This window comes from Cyprinus carpio, chromosome B8 (assembly GCF_018340385.1).
Source record: "Cyprinus carpio isolate SPL01 chromosome B8, ASM1834038v1, whole genome shotgun sequence".
NCBI classification, from domain to species: domain Eukaryota; kingdom Metazoa; phylum Chordata; class Actinopteri; order Cypriniformes; family Cyprinidae; genus Cyprinus; species Cyprinus carpio.
The window spans coordinates 9,695,523-9,715,689 of record NC_056604.1 but is presented as its reverse complement, the minus strand read 5'-3'; the positions used below and the strand labels follow the sequence as shown (position 1 = coordinate 9,715,689).

The 20,167-nt window shown below is 35.7% G+C and overlaps 1 protein-coding gene across 1 annotated transcript; it reads right to left on the bottom strand.

The window, feature by feature from the left end:
* Positions 1-16,087: 16,087 nt before the first annotated feature.
* On the bottom strand, positions 16,088-17,588 carry LOC122138320 (deleted in malignant brain tumors 1 protein-like). Its single transcript, XM_042730407.1, is given in 5 exon segments — positions 16,088-16,188; positions 16,272-16,331; positions 16,334-16,594; positions 17,296-17,331; positions 17,531-17,588. Coding segments are annotated over 5 exon segments (492 nt in total). The 5' UTR covers positions 17,565-17,588.
* Between the last annotated feature and the right edge of the window lie 2,579 nt (positions 17,589-20,167).

Sequence of the window (20,167 nt, the reverse complement as noted above, 5' to 3'; positions counted from 1 at the left end):
TTTGGCTTGCTCTCCACTGGGCTAATTATCTCCATGGAAACATACCCTGTTAGTAATCACTGCGAAGAAATCTACTAGCGTTCTCTATGCGCTAAGAGGCAGAGACGACGCTGCATAGGAAAGGGCAGCTTCACTTGCGATTATAAATGAATTCAATCTTACACAGTGGCAGGTCTGTCAACTTACTGTGTTTGTCTCAGCCCCATTTTGGCCCTTTTTGTCCTTGAAGTTCATGTGTACAAATGAGTCATTTTAGCTCAAACTATAAATTGGATTTTGTAAAAATAGTGCAGTACATGTTTTTAGAGTACATTAGTGTGAGGACAAACCTTTCTTCCCATGTGTTACAGTTTGAAAATCAGGTGGATTGTTTGTATTGAATTGACATATTATACAAAATAGCCTTTTGTGAATGAATGCAATCGGATTCACGTTGAACATGGTCTGCTATACCTTAGTTTTAAGACACTCGTGTAGGATCTAGGCAATTGTCTTCTTAAATGAGGGTTCAGAAGGCTTTCCCTAAAGCTTTTCTGTGGATCGGGTTCATGCCTTAGGTTGGATTATGCTGGCGAGATCAAAATGGAGCTAAAAGGTAAACAATAAAGGGAAAGGGAGTCTTGTGGACCGGGCCCCTTTGATGGGTTTGCCCTGCAGTGTGTCCATGCATTCATTTGGTGGTAATCTCATTCACATTGTTAGATCATGTCTCCACGCCAGAAATATCAGATCCAGCCTCGGATGCCAGATCCTTTCAGAAAATACCCATTTTGAACAACTAGTCAGCAAAACTGTCTAATACCCAAACCCCATTAACAGCAAGTCTTGGTACCCAAAACCAGTGTTTTGTCTGGTACATAAAACTGTATTAACAGTCTTCTATCAGCCAAGGAGTTGACTGAGCAAAGCCAGTGAAGACACCATGATAGTGAGGATGATAAAAAAGGAGCAGAGTTTATCGGATTTTTAACAATTAACAATCATGACAAAGAAAATCAACACTCTTATACAGATATGTACAAGAGCAAGATGATAAATTCTCCTGAAACAGTAACTAAAGCTTTTAAATGATTCCAGAGTGGCCCCAATATTGATCTAATCTACATGTCCCAATTTAGATAAAAAGATATATGATACTCAATTTAGTTTGGCTACCTGTTAATGCAGAACCTCAGCTAAATTGTAGACTGCTCTCCGTTATTGTCTAAGGAACATTCAGTTGAAGTCACTTTACATGTTTCACTCTGTGTCTCAATTTGGGACAGTTGGTATTTCCAAAAAATCATTGTGAAAACATATTCTTATTTCATATTGTCTGTGCTTTTACCTCTTTATAACTTTATCACATTTAACACCATTTGTCATCATAGCATCTCTTGTTGTCTCAGCATTAGGATTTTCTGTGCCCTATTTACTCAAGTTGTCTGGCAGGTTTATCAGATTGAAACAAGAATTGTAAATTAGAGTGCACTATTTAGATTGTTGGGCGGCAGTCAACTGGTACACTGCCAAAATTTACCCATGTAACTTAGAAATCAAACCAGATAGTGGTAATAAATGTGAATACAAATCCATTATGTGTAGAATAAGGAACAATTCCTTGAGAATTGATCCAAATTACATTGCTATGACCTTCTATAGCCATGGATAAATCACTGAATCCACATCACATCATGTTTTGACAATATCAGACCACCAAATGATAAGCCTGTTTTTATTGTATATGACGATAAAATACCATTGTATGTATGTTAAAAACCAAAGCAAAAAACTAAAGTCTAATTCAGTTTTTTTCAATCATGTTTCTTGAAAATATCTCAACTTCAGTAGCAATATGTGCTTATCTTCTGGACATTAATATAAAAAGGCTAATATCTATTTTTGAGCTCAGAATGGTCAGTATCTGCTATGATAAACAATTTTGTTTTAAAGATAATGTATTAGTTTATTATTTTTAAAGATAAACAAAGACCATAGAGACCCATTTTGGGCTGGCGACTAAACTGTCGTCTGAATTTAAGATAATCATTGTAGTCCCCCAAGCCGTCTATTCATGAGGTTGACCCGAGGTTCTTCCTCATGACCTCCTTCCACAGCATTCCCCCAGGCTCATTCAAAATGATATGAGCTATTCAACAATGGTTATCCATCTGTTTTTTTTCCATAAATAGTTCTACAATCTCATACCTCTGAAACGCCAGGGTAGCTAATAACAACAACTGTTTACCTTGGCACAGTGCAATATCCGTCCTCTGCTCTGGAGGGCAGTTTTCGTGCATCCAAACCCGGAATTTTAAACCTTTTTTACTGCCTTTAGTAAAACAAAAAAAACCATTCAATATGGTCAGTATTTAGACAGCAGTGGCCTGTGATAGTGACATTCTGTCAAAATATTACCAAAACATCCAATAAATCTTTGCACTTCATAACAAACGTTACTAGTATCGTAGTAAAAATTCACAAAAACAGCCCTGAGGGTTGCAGGTTTTCCCCAACTAAAATAGAATAGAGTTGGCAAATTGTGTTTTTTTTAACATCACACATCCATTAACTTCTTCCACTTTCCCTAAAATCCCTTCGCCCATATTGTTTAAACATGAACACATTTAAAATGCCTGACACAAGAGTCTGACAGCAAAACTGTTGTATCTATTGTGACCAGGATAAAGAAGCATATCTGGGCCCGTATTCACAAAACATTGTATCTTACCACTTCTCCTAAATAGCACTAAACTTTTTGAGCTAAGAGTGGTTCATAAAATCCTATCAACAAAGCTGCTGAGACAAACTTTTACTAAAGGCACAGACAGAAGTCTTAAGCTAAGAGTAAGGGCGGGGTTTTACCTTGTTGCTATGCGATGATGGTCCAGCATGCTTACTAAACTATGCACACAGTATTGGGCTGATAGTCTCTGTCAGAGATTTATTTCATAGAAATATTGTTAGAGCACAATATTATGTTGCCACAATATTCAAATAAAGGTTTTTAAAATAAAAATTTTAAAATGCATGCTAAGTGTCACTAATTAAACAAGTAGGCTATATATTCAGCTAATTGTCAGCCTCCATATGTAGGCTTCTAGTCAATATGCATTAGGGCTGCCCTCGACTAAAGATTTTTGTGGTTGACTAGTAGTCGTTCATTTTAAGCATTAGTCGGGGATATTAGTCACACTTTTTATTAATAAACCATATACATAATTTAATGAGCCTTTAATTGCTTACCATAGCCTAATAAGCACTCGAGCACATGCAAAAAAAGGCTTGCCACTGCCGCACCGGCAAATATTAATAATTTGAATGTGTTAGGGGAAAACAGCAAGTTACAACTGAATTAACATTTTAATAATATTGATTGTTACAATTCTTTATACTTTTTTTTCCAGTTTAAGAGATGAAAGTCGGTGACACGGACTCATCATCTCCACAGTATGCATCTGTATAGCCTGCATGTTTCATATGGATTAATAATCTGAGAACTATTGTTTTCTGTTTGAATTGTGGTTCATTTAAAAGATTTTAGTTCAATTTCACTCTCTATAGATATATTTTTCATGTTTTAATTAAGGCAAACATAATAAAAAAAAAAGGACACATTTAATTCATAATTAAATATCATTTGAGTTTAAAAAAATAAAATAAATTGTGAATCGAATCGGCAATCGTGAAATCAAAATCGTGAATCGCATCATGAGTTGAGTGAATCGTTACAGCCCCTACTAAATGTTTTTTCAACTGATACGTTTTAATCCAACTACGCCTGTAGTTACCATCCTCCAAAAAGAATCTCAGCTCTTGAATAGTACCAAAAATAAAATGTGTTCTTACATCCTCAACAGCAGCTAGATGTTACTGTATACACCCTATTGAATCAAAATCTTTCAAAAATATTTTTGCAAAGACTGGTAATGAAATAGCGTGGTTACAGATTAAAATGGACAAAGAAAATATCTAGTAGCATTGACCAAAACCCCAGATTAGCAGTGTCACCTAAAAACCATTGTTGTTCTAGAAAATTTCTCAAATGACCAAGTTTCTATGTTCAATTGAACCTTTGTAAAATTAAACCTAATTGTAAATGGCTCCCTAATCAGAGCCTTACGACAAGATGATTGAATTTCACACTGAGCGTGAGAAACTTAGCCTTACTTAGCCTTCTGTTTAAATCTGACAAATATATTTTAACCCCTTCGCCCCCCCCCCCCCCCCCCCCCCCCCCCCCCCGATTTTCGTTGCAACTAGGTTTACCTGAGATCCACCCTTTCTGCACTGTGATTGTAGATTTGAGCAAACTAGGCATCAAAGTATTACTGCTGCTGCTTTTTTCTTAACTCTTACTCATGAAGGACAAATAGCCCTTCAAACAACACATACATAAGACCAAACAACAATGGAAAAAAATTATAATATAAAAAATAATACTATAATTTAAATGACCTAATCAATGAACGAAATCAATGAGAGCTGAGTATATAAAAGTGGTTATTTATTATGGTTCTAAAATAGTAGTTCAGGTCATGAAACTCTAGATGGTCGCAGGCTGATGGGTTGTTAACGTAAACAGATGATAAGTCAGAGAGTTAAAGGAGATTGGCACAAGCTTATTGAGTTCATGCTGCATCTGCAGCCAAGAGGTTACTGCTTGCCAGTTTTATGAATGGCTTAGCATTCACTTGAGATTTTTGCAGCGCCACTTTCCAGAGTTTTCTTGAAACCTCCACCTTCCCCAGCTCCCACTGTATAGATCTGCTCCAGATAGATATTTAATGTGGGCGTGTACAGTCAAACAGTGTCTGGGTAGTTTACCCTGTGTGGAGGTAAAAAGGAAAAAAGATTCATTATAAGGCTTGAAAGTCTTGAAAAAAAAAACTTTTAGTATTATTATTGGAAAAAATAGCAGTGAAGCAATTGTTTTAAAAATTGATTTTCTAAAAATTTAGAGTGAGTACAAAAACAACTTGACCCAGAACACACACACACACACAAACATCAAATGCAAGGGAAGCATTGTATTAAGTTTAATTAAGTTATTAGAGTCATTAGATCATACTTGGATCATTTCAGAAAAAAAATCAAAAGTGTATGATACCAACTTGAATAAATTATATGTTGAACATGAAATCTAAAACTTCTCATCATTGTCTCCATCCTCAGCCTCTAGGATGCATTGCAAAAGCTGTGCCTTAGTGACTAGCTCTGGTCACATGACTGGAAGTGGTCGAGGGTGCGGAGATTGACCGCAAGGAGTGCGTCATCCGTATGAATGATGCCCCAACACGAGGCTACCAGAGGGACGTGGGCCAGCGAAGAGTATGCGTGTGGTCGCACACTCCAGCATGCAACGTGTGCCTACGAAAAACGCCCTTGAACTACTCAACTCCAGCCAGAAACACCTTCTTTATCTTCTGGGGGCCTGGAAACTACATGCGACAAGATGGTAAAAGGCCTGGTCTACAACAACCCTGCTGTCTGCTGAAGCAGATGGATGCCTAAACTACAGGTGTACGTCATCTCGAGGTTAAAGATGCTGCATTTTGATGAGCTCTTTAAGAAAGGAAAACAGGGAAAGATAGGTGAGGATGGTAATGTTTCTTCATTGTTCTAATCGCATTATAATGTAATGTTCTTAGCCTAATCCGCATTATTTCTCTTGATTTGTACCACTTGCTGCAAGATACTGTAGAAACTATTTATAGTACAGTTTTATAAGAGGCACTCCTGCAGATCCTTATTGTATGGCAGGTTATACAGTAATTAAAAAAATACAAAAGATTTTGACATTTTTATGAAATGGCAATTTTGTTCCGTAAAATGACATACAAAAAAACAAACTTGACCCAGAAAGACTTTATATTTATGACTCAAAACCAATTTTTAGTTAAAATTGGGAATTTTGAAAACTTACCACAAACTTAAAACTGTAAAAATACCACATTATTGTGTACACTCAGGTGTAGTCAAGGTGCATTTTATTGAGTAACTTTTAATAACAAACTTGAATTTTTTAGTTATTGATTATATCATATTATTAGCTTTAAATCACTTGCTGCCCAAGACACTTTGTAGAAACTATATACTTATTTTATAAGATATTGCTGTGTACAATTGTCACTGTATACACTGTATACTGAATCAACTACAGTATTATTATTTGTAAAACCAAATTAGTAAATAAAAAAAAAATGTAATTGACTAGTTTGTTACCAGATCAATCAATAAATAAACTATTTAAAAACTTTATTTTCTAAGACCTTATTATAGTATCATTGTATTTGTAAAACCAAATTAGCAAATTCAAAATGTATTGATTCATTTGAAAGAATGAATGAATGATATGAACGAAATGAATGATAAAAACAAATAAATTAATAAATAAAATGTGAATATCTATTGTCTAGATTCTGTATATTTGCTAAAAAACATTGTCGAAAAATATATACTTTATTTAAATATATAAATTAAATATACGAAAATGTATATAAAATTATATTATATTTATATATGAATATATAAAATGAACCATTTATTATTTGCGATTACTAGAAAACGTATTTTAAAAAACTATATACTTTCTTTTATAAGACCTTACAATAATATCATCGTATTTGTAAAAAACAAATTAGCAAATTTCAAATGTAATTGATTTATTTGAATGTATGAATGAATGATATAAACAAATTAATAAATAAATAAAAGGTGATTATCTGTATTGATTTGTACCATTGCTTATGAAAAACATTGTTAGAAAACCATATACTTTAAAATATAAATAAAAAAAATACTAAAAATATTGTATATAAAACTAATCTATATTTATATAATGAATATATAAAATAAAATTATTATTTGCATTATTTTAATGAAAATTTTAATATACGTATGTAATTCAACTTCAAATGAAACTATATAAAGTATATATATATATATATATATATATATATAAAGTATATATATATATATATATATATAACAGTATATATATATATATATAAAACCTGAAAAAAAAATAACAGCCATTGGCTAGACAAACAGTTTTTTTTTTATATCCACAGTGTTCACAGTTATCAGGAGGATAAACCCTTCAACTGGGTAAAAATATATAGTAGTAGACTCTGAAAATTAAAAATGTTTATTTCCAAGTTAAAAAAAAAAAAAAAACAAAAAAAACACAAAGGAGCCTCATTTAAAGAGAGGTGGAAGTATACAATTTAAATGCAGCACGGGGGGTTGTTAACTAATGTGCAGACCACCAGAGCCTGCTGGAGGCTTGGTATCACTGGCCCACAGGGCACACGGCTTGGCATCAGTGCAGAGATTAAGGGTAAGTAGAGGATCAGTGCCAGCTGGAGACAGCTGCCAGCTGGGATGTACCCAATCAGACTCAAACGCTCAGGGCAAAATGCTCAAATGTTCCTAAACTCTGAGTTTTTTTTGTCTGTTTGTGGATCTTTTATCTCCTTATCTCCTTATATCGCTCTTATTTCAATCCATCTCCCATTGTAAGTCATCTAAGCGTCCATTCAAAACTAAAACATTGTAAACGCCAAATCTGGATCATGTAACACTGAAGTAATGGCTACAGGGAACAGTGTCGCTTTGATCATCACAGCTACATAGATGTGCTCTTTCTCTCTTGTGTTATTCAGAAAAAGGTCCAATTCATGGCTCAGCACGGGTTGGTTCACAATGGCGATCGCTGTGGAGATTTGTGACAGAATCGACGTCTATGGAATGATTTCTCCTGAGTTCTGCAAGTGAGAATTTCTTTTCCATATTCATCATAATGCTGTTGGATCACTGTTGTGTATACTGTGCTTTCATTCAAACCCTTGTATTTTGGTGGTTTATGACAATTTCAGTTACACATGTGACTGTTCTTCTCAGGTCACCTAACCTCGAGCCATCAGTTGCCGTATCACTACTACGAGCCTGCGGTGGCCATGATGAATGTAAAATGTATTCTCTCTCACGAGCAGGGCCGGTACGGCAGCCACCATCGTTTCATTACTGAGAAAACGTGTCTTTGCCAACTGGGCACTTTATGTTCAACATACACTTCTATCAACCAGACTGGAGACCGGCACCTGTTACAAAAAACAGCACAGACTCCTGAGGTTCAAACACTGGGGTGTTTCTCCGACTCAGAACCTCTGTGTCCTTTTGAGGACAAAACTTGAACATTTTGAACTGGAACACATTATGAATGAAAGTTTTGAAACAAAAACAAGGTCTAATTTTGCTGAAAACATTTTAATTGCAAAAGCTGTGCTGAACAAAAATGTTCAAAGATTATGTTCAGTGTGACAAGAACAAACAGTTTATTATTCACATTACTTATTAATTGAAACAGTATGATCCTCATTGGTTCGTAATTCAGAAAACTGGGTTATTGTATAGTTATATCACATTTTCTGTTTCCAGAAATTAAAACTAGTTTGATATCTAGGCCATGTTGTTCTCCGTGTGTAATTTCATTTAAATTATACATAGAGCCTCAATAATTTGTGCCACGTGGAGAGTGTCAAAAACACATAATGTTACAAATTTCTTCTCTCAGTGGCATCCAAAGAAAAAACCGTTCGCAAATTGTGCTTTTTTACAAATGACACTTTATCATAGGCCCTCCATTAGATTTATCAGATTTTGTTTTTGTACAAATAAAAAAATGCTTATCTGTTAATATAAAGCTGTAAATATAGCTTTATGCTAATACTGTAATGTTCTCAGTAGTCTTTACTCTAAATCAGAGGGTCCCAGAATGAGAATATATATATATTTTTTTTTCCTTGTCATATTGCTACATATATTTCATGTTTTAAGCTGTCTTGACGCATTGACATTAACTAGCTTTAGTGAGTTCATTTATGTTGAGTTACACACACACACCACACACACACACACACACACACACACACACACACACACACACACACACACACAAAAAGGATTGATAATCTATCCATAAACAAAGTGTAATTTTCAAATGGTCATAACCGTGTACATCACAAAATGTTTCCTGATAAGAAATAAGCATTTATATTGACGGTTGGTTCCCAATACAGACATTTTAACTTTTTTGAACATTAATGCACCCTGGCTGGCACAAATGCTGAAAAAACATTCCCACATATTACCCAAAACCGCCAGCTCTGACCATGACAGCATGACCTTTAGAGTGAGGGACAGCTGGCTTTGTTTTTTTTTGGCAATTCCACACTGCTCTTCCTTCAATTCCATTACAAAGGTTGTGTGAGAGCATATCGACTTGCTGCCTGCAACGCTGTTCATTTTACCTTTACAGCTGGAGGTTGGGGCCAATGTGGAATGCTAATGGTGTGACATTCTGGTGTTCTTGCTCAGGCTTATGGGAGCTGCTCTGGTCTAATGGGATATCATGCTATGAGTTCTGCTTATTCGCAGTGGCCGGCGAATGTGCCTAGCACAACAACGACTGTCCCTCAGGAAGTCTAGGGAAATTGGAGGGCTTTAAAGGGCCGCTGGAGTCTGTAAATGAGACTGGCCTTTGATTCAGCTCTGCTGGCTTCTACTGTAATCAGTCACCCGAGGCAACACCGTGATACGGATGACCTTGGATCAGGCAGATGGCCTGAATGTAATAAAAGTGTGAGTGACGTTTCGACTTGGATCCATCTTGTGTTCTCAGTTTTTTTTTTTTTTTTTTACCTGCGGAGTTTACAAATGTCCTCTGCTGTACACAATATCTCAATATATAAAATATACCGTAGAATGCTTTACCAAAACATTACCATGCATAATATCAGTATGTTATAAATATTTAACCTCATTTTCTAAACATATACAAGCACAGATTCTTAAAAGATTGATCAATTGTTGTTGACTCAAGGTCAGTTTGTTTACTGCCATCTATGTGCCACTGTTAGTACACCTCCCGCTTTTTCTAGTTGTAACATTGTATGGGTCAAAATTATCGATTCTTCTTTTATGCCAAAAAAATCATTAGGATATTAAATACAGATCATGTTCCATGAATATATTTTGTAAATTTAACTTAATTTTTGATTAGTAATATGCATTGCTAAGGCCTTCATTTGGACAACTTTAAAGGCAATTTTCTCAATATTTAGATTTTTTATTTTAATAATTAAAAAAAAATATAAATATTATTTGCACCCTCACATTTTCAAATAGTTGTATCTCGGCCAAATATTGTCCTATCCTAACTAACTAACACTACATCAATGGAAAGCTTATTTAATAAACAAAGCAGGGTCACATTTTACAATAAAATAAAAATAAAGTTAATAAATAAATTCACGACGTCAACGAATTGGTTGCGTTGCGGAAGTGCGTCACATTGTTTACAAACTCAAACGGATACGGGTTATTTGTAGGCGTCAGCGTAGCCACGAATTCCTCAGCGTGAGTTAATATGTTAATATCAACCACAATGTCTGTTTTATCTGCTTGTGTATTACATTAATGTGTCACAGATTCAAAGCGACTCAGAGCATTGCAAACAAGGTTAGTGTGCTATTCATAACTGCAAATTTACGTCACTGCACAGAAATAAAGTCACGAGTTAACCAAATGTATATATATTTTAGGAGATACTATATATGGAATAAGACGTTCAATACAAAATAAATAAATTTAAGTTTCTGGTTTTGATGTATGATTTGAAAATAACATTGTATTGATTAGTTTAGTAAAGTTTTTTTTTGTTACCATTGAATTACCAAAACTAATTCCACAGACCTGAAGTATTTGCAGTACAACAAATGCTATGCCTAATATTAAGGACATTAAATGGGTACATATTTTTACAAATATTATGCAAGACAGTGTTTCAAATATAGTATCCAATATATTATAAAAATATCACAAATCTATATCACTAGTCAAGATAATGTATCTCAATAAAGTTTCGTTGCCATGGCTGATGAAGTAGCACTGTCTTCTATGTCATAAATCTCATTTTCGGTTTCACAGAAAAAATAAGTATTTCATACGAAAAACCAGACGCTGTCGTTCAGTTTAAGTTATGACAATGCTGAGCAATAAATCCAACGAGGAGATCAGATGGATGCTGGATGATTATGGAATAAAACACGGTCCTGTGGTCGGTAAGTTAATAGTCACTGTAATCAGAATGGGCTTGTATTATTTTATTTTATGTAAATGGGTTTTTAATTAGTTTTTTGTATTTATTGTTTTCATTTTAATTTTAGTTAATGTTATATTAATCTTGTGTTTTGTCATTTTTATGTTTTTTTTTTTTTTTTTTTTTTAATGTCCGCATAGTTGTCTTGTCTACAGTTTTCGTTCATTTTTAATTTCAGTTTTAATTGAGCTGTTTTAGTACATCAAGTTAAAAATAAATGTAAAATTGAAAAGTGTTTGCTTTGGTAAACTAGCCCTGAATTTTTAAAATTCTTTATTTCCGATAACGTTTATTTTACTTCAAGGAACCTCAGCCCTAGCTAAAAACAATAATCCTGGATTGTTTTTTCTTTTTATTGTCCTGCACATGATTTGTGTATATTCATTAAACAGATTCCACCAGAGCCCTTTACCAGAAGAAGCTGAGAGAAGCCATGAATAAACACAGAAGAGCTAAAGCTCAGTCCGACAGGACATTTTACAGAGAGGGAGGGTAATTCAACACAACACACAGCATCTTGATGTAATATCATATTACACCAATGATTTGAACCGATTACACTTTTGCCTTACAGAGGATGTCACCTATGTTCAGCATCGCACACCTGTGAGTACTAACACCTATAAAAACGACTTTCAGACTTGTTTCCATGAATACCTGAATAATGTTGCATTTGTGTTCATTTAGCAACGATACGATGATGTGATCAACAGGTAAGTCAGTCCTGAATATTATAGCAGTTTAAATCACGTTATGCCAAAAAAGTACAGAAACTAAACAAGCTCCTTTTGTTTTTATTATAAAGTGGTCTGATTATAGAGGGACGGACTACATAGATGAGTAAGATGGCTTTTTTTTTTTTTTGTAGAATTTACACTGATAGTGTGTCACCATCAAGGGAATTATTATTTTTATTAATTGAATGCATTAACATTTTTTTGAAGGCCTGCCATATATAGGACTCAAGCTCCTTACCGTAATATGATGCAAAGCAAGAAAACTTGCCACAAGAATCTCAAATCCAGGAAACACCAGAGAAAAAAAAGTTCATCACGCTTAGTCCCCAGTCTGGCTACAGTTTTTAGTGTTTCTGATCATATCTGGTCTTCTGTACTTGGTTTTTATAAATATGGAATCAGCAGAGCCTTTCAAAAGACTGATGTAGCCCTTCCTTTAGTGGATTAAACTGAATGTTAATATTTCTAAAACAAGCAGTTATTCAGCACAATACATCTGATTTTTTAACTTGTAGTTGTATAGTGTTTTTTTAACTTCTTAAATGATGGTCACTTTGTGTGTGATGTTTTATCAAAGTAAGCCTGACATTGTACTCATCTGTGAAAATTAAGGAAGTTGGTGCTACAGGATGCACCTGATGAAAGATTATTTTTATGATCTTTTATTTTGTTCCTTGGTCAAGATAAAATTGTCCATTGTAATGCTGCAATACATTTTACAGTACTGTATTTTTAGTCATTTCTTGGGCTCATAACAGATTGGTATATCACAACTGTACAAGTTTTTTTGTATGAATTACACAAACATATTTTAAAGGATAATGTTACAGAATTTAGTGTTTATTATTTTACAAGCAGCTGATTTTCCATTGCAATATGTCTGAAAGTATCATTTTTGGTTTGAATTATATGTATTTGAATATGCTGGAGCCAAATGATCTGAATGCCAGAATTGATTGTTTCTGGTGTTTTGTGATCTAAAAACTACAGGTTTTATTAAAAGGAACCCTTTTAGATACATCTCAAATGATTTTTTTTTTTTTACAGTAAAAACACTACACACATGTCAAAATTGTGATTTTTGTTTTTAATGACAAAATAAAAGTCTACAAATTTTATTACGCTTACCAAAAACTGCAACAAACCAACAACCATTAACTCTCCATATTACAAGATATGGATGTAACATGGAAGTGACAGCTGTGTTTTTCGCACTCATTTACTATTGTTTGTATGGGTTTACATTTAGAAAAAACATTTTGCTTTTCCTTTTAAATATGGAGTGTATATACTGTACTGTAGTGTTCGCAACTGGTTTCTTGGCTTCACTAGACAATAGTAGTGCTACGGAAAATATTTAGTGTATGTCTATAATTCACACTACAACCTTTATTGCTATTACTGTTATTAATTATTGTTTATATTTGTAAATACAGGGATGATTTCCTGTTGCTGTTTTAGAAATGTGTCAGAGGATTTGTTCTTTTGTCAGTGTAAGCATCACAATCAGATCTAATGTATAATGCATTCAGAGAGCCACTTTCATTTCAAAAAAGAACAAATGAACAATCCAGGTTAAAAAACAAATTAATAATACTTTTTTTATATCCCCTGTAGTGACCTAATGCGATAGAGCTTGTTCTTAGGCTGTCTGTCCCACCTGTGATTAACCAAACATAAGAACTGTAGTAGAGAAAACAATAAATATATCATTTTAAATTATAAAAGGCCCTTGAAAAAAATACAAAAGAAAAACAAGAAACCCCCCCCCCCCCCCCCCCCCCCCCCCCCCCCCCCCCCTAAAAAAAAACAAACAAAAACATTTCACAGTTTTACAGTCTTTACCTGCAACAATAATGGGAAGCCCTCAGGATGGGAGAGACATGGTACCTCCGAAAACTAAAAAGCCCTTTTTAACCTTGTTAGTGCAAGAGCTTGTGTTGTAATGTCACCCCTCTTCAAGTCTAGTGATGTCAGCATTTACTTTCAAAGAAAAAAAATCTCCCATCTCCAGTAACACTGAAAGAAAAACCTCCAACCAATGACAATCGAAATGTTTCTCTCTTACTGACAAAGAATGGCAGATTGTAAGAAATGGTGGTTTCTGTGGTTCTTCAAACTTAGATCTTCCCTTTGGTTTGGCCAGGCCTCTGAAACACCAACAAGTGACCAGTTTCTAGTTACTGAAACAAAAAAAAAAAACGTATACAAAAAACATTACTTTCTTACATTATGCCTTTATTAATTCTGATTCATTGTCCAGTGCCTTTGCCTTTTCTCTCCTCAAGTAATACTGAGCAATAAAAAAGTAATTGTACTTGTATAAACTAGAGTTTTAATGCCTTCACACAAGTACTCATCAACATGGGTGTCTACCGTTTCCTTTCCGATTGTGAAACAATAGCCCAGACCAGGACTGCCACCTTGTAGACAAAGCACATATGTAAGCTGTATGTACATCGTATCGGGCTTTGTGTGCACATTTTATCATGTACTGTGCTGCTGACAAAATTTTCATCAAGCGCACCATACGCATACCCTAGCATAAGCATAAAAACTGAAGCATACTTTGGGCTTTATTCAAGTCTTAGTGCTTGTTGCCACAACATACAATTCACAACTATTCATGTTGTGCCTGATTAGGAAAAAACTAGCCCTCCTCAAAAAACAATTACCTTCTTTCATTACCTTCTCCAATAACTTACATTAAATGAAATTCAAGTCAATTCATGAACACCCAAAACCCAAAATTGAAATATAACCTGTCAGTAAAAGAAACACAAATGATTAAATATTTTGAGTTTACAGTTACTCACAGGTCCTGCTCTCTCGCTCCAGTTCAGTGGGTTTGCTCACTCTCTTGCAGTACACTTTGGCAACAATCAGAATGGCACATGTGGCCACCACAAATGTCAAACTGGACACCAGTAAACTGATGAACACCGGGCTCATCACCGGATCTACTTATAATACAACAAAAAAACAAAAAAAAAAAATAACCTCAAAAAAAAAAAAAAAGCGACAGATCAGAGATATTTTCTTCAGTATTATGATGTACATCCAAGTGTACAGAAGCCTGTTCCCACCACGAAATAAACAAGGTAATTGCAACTTTTTATTTTTTCTCATAATTTCATTTCTGACTTATTTTGCTTAGAATTTTACATTTTCAATTCTGTTTTTAATTTTTGTAAAAAGGTAATTGTGACTTTTTATTTTTTTTCATAATTTTGAGCTCATATCTTGCAATTTTGACTTTTTTCCCCCCTTTCCCCCCCCTGAGTTTACATCTCACAATTCTGTGTTCTTGTAAAAAATGTAACTGTAAAATAGTCTGACTTGTGAGATAAAAAGTTGTACTTTATTTTGTGGGGGAAACAACCTTCCATACGAGTGTAATGAATTATTCAGTAAATAAATGGAATATAAATGTGAAATTTTCATTTCCATGCGAACTTCAGAGGAAACTGTTGCTTTATCCTGAATTACAGATGACTCTTTGTTCAAATGGAGCTACGGTCAACTTAAGCTCACGATGCTTTTAGGAAATGCAGCCCAGGTAATTTTAGACAACCCAAGTCAACCTGGGCTGGAAGTGCACAACTCACCTCGAATAGAAATAGGTAAAGGCTGACTCTCCCTCGAGATAAATGTGCGCTCTCCAGTCTGGACCTTGTAGAGACAGCAGTAGTAGCCCTCATTATTGGACTGGGCATTGGAAAAGGTAAAGGTGACGGAGGGAGCGAGGGCCGGCAGAGAGTGCCGGATGGTCCCGTTGGGCCTGATGAGCCGCAGCTGAAAGGATCCTCCTGGATAATGAGGCTGCGTGGAGCAGGTGACATTAAAACTGTGGCGGATGACCCAACCCGGCCGGGCCTCAGGAGAAGTGTTGTACCAGATTTGGGGAGTGTGAATCTCCACTGAGAATAAGAAATAAAGGTCACTCTGAGACTTTTAGCTCTCCATTACAAGTTTAGCAGCAGATGTGACTTACAGACTGTGATGTTAATGAAGTTGCTGTGTGGAGAGAAAACCCTGAGGGAGAGTTCCCTAGTTTGGTGTTTATCCTGTAGAGACAGCTGTAGCTGCCCTGATGGAGATTTCTAAAGTCTGACAGAGGTCAGATCCACCGTCATTTGTCTGGGATCGGCTCTCTGGGTCACTAGCGGTGTGTCCACACCTCTTTGTACAGATGGAAGTCAATGCTCTACTGCCAGTATGGGGCAGTGCATTTAAAGTGAACAGCCTCTGCTGCCGAATAGGTGTAGAAGCGAGACTGAATTGACAAGGTGGGTGCTAGAAGTTTTCCTGGTGGGAGAAAAAATGATGAACAACTACAAACAAACACGGGACGCGTAAAATAAACACAAATCTTTCAAACGCACTCATACCTGTGCACTCCACTCCAGCATCCTCACTGTGTGTACACACATCATCATTGAGGGTGCGTCACACAGATCCAGGGCAAAAACTCGTCACCCTGAGCATTTCACATTCCTCCACAGCACTTCTCCACCGGCCCGTCCGAAAAACGAGCGCCGCCTGGAAATGTCCAACACGACGCCGCAGTCCAGCTCTCTACAAACCACTGCGGCATCCTCCAGATCCCAACCACGCTGGCACACGGTGCCCCACTGATGCCCATGACGCACCTCCACTCTACCCGAGCACCGCTCACCTGCTTTTTCATTCACAAGCCTGGTGATCGGGTCGTCTGTGGAAATAATGGGAATGAACCAGTGTTGTTATCCTTAGCTGAAAGTAAGAAATGGTGACTTATAAAGCAGAAAATAAAATAAAATATAAAACAACAAAAATCTATAAACTAATATACTAGAATTACTAAAAGTAAAAGTTAGATTATAAACTGACATATGGAAAAAAGCTAAATAGAAACATATAATAAAACTAATAAAAATGACAAAAGCAGATAGCTAAATTACTAAAATAAAATGAAAATATAAAAATAAAAGCTAATTCAAAATATTAATAAATACTATAATTGCATGCATATGAATTAATCAAATCCATATTTTTTGATAATTGATCAGTAGCTTAGAATAGTGCTTTTTTCAAAGTCCACAGAAAAAAAAACCACCAAATTAATACAATTATGTTTTTTATTTTAAATACTTTCAAATTAGATATATTTTTTTCTTTTTAGTTTTTTTTAACTAAATATTTAGTGGTCACTTAATATAAACTATATATCTTCCAGAGATTACTACAGTAATTTAATTTTGCATGTATTTTCATTTGAAATGTACCTTCAGAATGTTATGCTTAATTTATAATTAAGTCTCTATACACGAAAATAATCTGCTTTTATAATTTCAGAAGGGGACAATCATATTTGAGAGTCTCCCTGACATAAAAACCCCTCCTGTAGACAACATCATAAAGTCAATAACTCACCAAAGGCTTGAACATCTTCAACAGCAACAGTGCATCCTGTTAAAAAGACAAAGTTAAAGGCACGTTACACTCTTGATATATTCATTCTAAAATTCAGAAATATTTCGCTTGTTTTTAGGCCTTTTGGTTATTTGCAATTATGCATGGATCAAATGTACAATGGTTGCAGCTGCTGACAATGTTCAGGTCTCCTATAATGCATATTTGTAATAAAAAATGAATACATTATACTAACCAAGCATTACCAGGCCCAGAAGAATCCTCGACATTGTGATTTCCCATGTAACGCAAGTGCCAGGCTTTAGGCTCATTTCATATCTAAATGTCTCTGTCAATGTCAGCAATCCAAAGCTGAGAGGAGGACCAGGAGCAAGCTGATGCATAGGCACTCAGTCTACTCAGCTAGCTGGCTAACTTAGCACTTCTCTATGCATAAGTTGTTTTTATTCCTGTTCACCTCCATGTGATTGATACAAATTACATTACCTATCATAACTCATGCTTCAAAAGCATAGGCCTCATAGTCGATAGCAGCAAATAGCACATTATTTAGACACAAAAGCTGTAGAACTCGGACGGCTAATAATATGCTAACGTTGCCGTAAAGTAAAGAGAGTTATTATTCGCAAAACACGAAATACCGATTGTATTTGCAAAGCATAATCGAGTAAACTCTGTAGTCAGTAATGCTTTGTGAGTTGGTGTTTTATCGCGCGTACGGTATTCCCACACACAAACAACGTGATAATGCAGACTAGCGACGTCCGATTCGTAAACGACTCGTTCTATGGAATCGGAATTTTTCAATAAACCGCTAAAACCGTTCCGAACAAACCGAATCAACGGAACGAAACGACTCACAAGAGCGTTTGCAGTGAAGCAAGGATTTGATGATTTAACTGCTAAAACTTAGTTTTTTTTTTTATAATTAAATTATTAAGTTGCAGCTAATATTTACATCAAGAACTGTTATCACACAAACATGTACATGAATGTTAGATTGTTGTAAAATGCAAAATTTCTATTCGTCTCTAAATCACTCATTCTCATGAGCTGAAACATGGCAAATGACTCATTAAAATTACATTACTACGTTACCCCTTTATTAATAAGCGTAATAAACAGCATGTATTGTAAAGGCGTATACGTCAGACGCACAAGAATCACGGCCTGCGTCCCAGTGTGCACGGTATCCGTGCTAAATTCTATGTGATATTAGTCATTTTCAGTACTATTTAGGGCATTACGGTGGATAGTATGCAACATTGGGACGCAGGGACGGAATTGTCTTTTTAACTTATTCTTTGAAAATGAGCTGTTCATATGAGTCGATTCGCGGTACTGAGTCAAGACGTGCATTATTCAGATGAGGAGAATGTTCTGTAGCGTTAGATGTTTTTACTGTCTACGACGTTGCGCAAGATCTGCGCAGCAAAAACGTTCACGCCGTTTTGCCGCAAGTCTTAAAAACAATTTTAGGCTTAAACGTGCAAAAAACACATTCAGAGACAATATTTAAAGACACCATAAATCTAAACTAGGCCTAACAGCTCAGCATGAGATCTGCAATAGCCTACTACAATTTAATGAATCAGAATGACAGTTAAACTATCACCAATTAGTATTAGGTGGACCATAAAAAACATAATATTTATAAGAGTGAGTGAAAAGTTTTGACAACTATTTCAGGATCAAAATTTATGATGAATAGGGCGTGTGGCGACCATCAGTGGATTATTAAATGCGGATTACAACACGGGATCATGATATATTTGTCATGCAAAGAATGTTTGTGAAACAAACCAGAAAGAACATAAGCTCAAATGCTCTTGCTGTCAAGCTTGTTCCTTGTTCATTTTCATGTTTCCCCTATTCGAAGTCGTGCAACTTGTTAAATAATTTCCACTCATGTTAAGTTGGATACTAAATGCAACACTAGGTTTTAAATATTGTGCATGTGGAACAGGGTTATCACGTCAATTATGTTTTCGTTAATATAATAATTTTAAAAATAAATATTAAATAATTTAATAAACAATAGAATTAAATAATAAATATGACAACATAGCTCAAAACTGGACTTTTTAACCCGTCCACCAAAACAGGTTTATTCTACTATTTTTAACCCCAAATGGTTAAATATTTATTCTTTCTTTTTAAAAACCCATTCACGTGCATTATTCCGCTTCACAACCTGTTTCTTCTCTCACCGCACCTCTTCTGTTTACTTGGATGAGCATCAGTCGCTACCTAGAGAAGAGGAGAACGAGAGCGAGGACCGGCCTGCACCCACGAACCTTACTCCCACTGGCAAATAAAGCGTTCAGGCATCTGAGAACATTCCTCGCTGACGTCACGGCGGATGGAATTAGGAGAAACAACGTCGCGACTCGCGCGAAACAAGCAGTCGCGCTCTTTGTATTATGATATAACAGCCTGGCACGCTTGGAACACTTCCTCTGCGGACAGCCACGCGCTACAGCGCGCGGACATGTGCCGACGGAAGACGCAGGCGAACAACAGGGTGGATTCAGAGGCCAACCAATACCTGGAAAGTAGCCATACTTTGTGTTCTCTCCGCCCCTATGAGAGAACCATAGCAAAAGACAACGTAAAATCCAGCGTAACGGAAAGAAGATGAATAACACGCTCGCGATATGGATTCATATTATCAGCGGTGAACGAGACATTGGGAGCATTACCGACAGATTGAACCGCTCACAACAGTTAGTCGGAGTTTTGATTACTTTACTCTTACGGTCGTCTTCTGATACACAGAGGCGGGTTTATTTCTGTCCCAGGAGAGTGTAGTTGGTTGAGGACTTTTGGAGTTTCATGCCTGTCCAGTAACGGATCGATGATGGATTTGCCC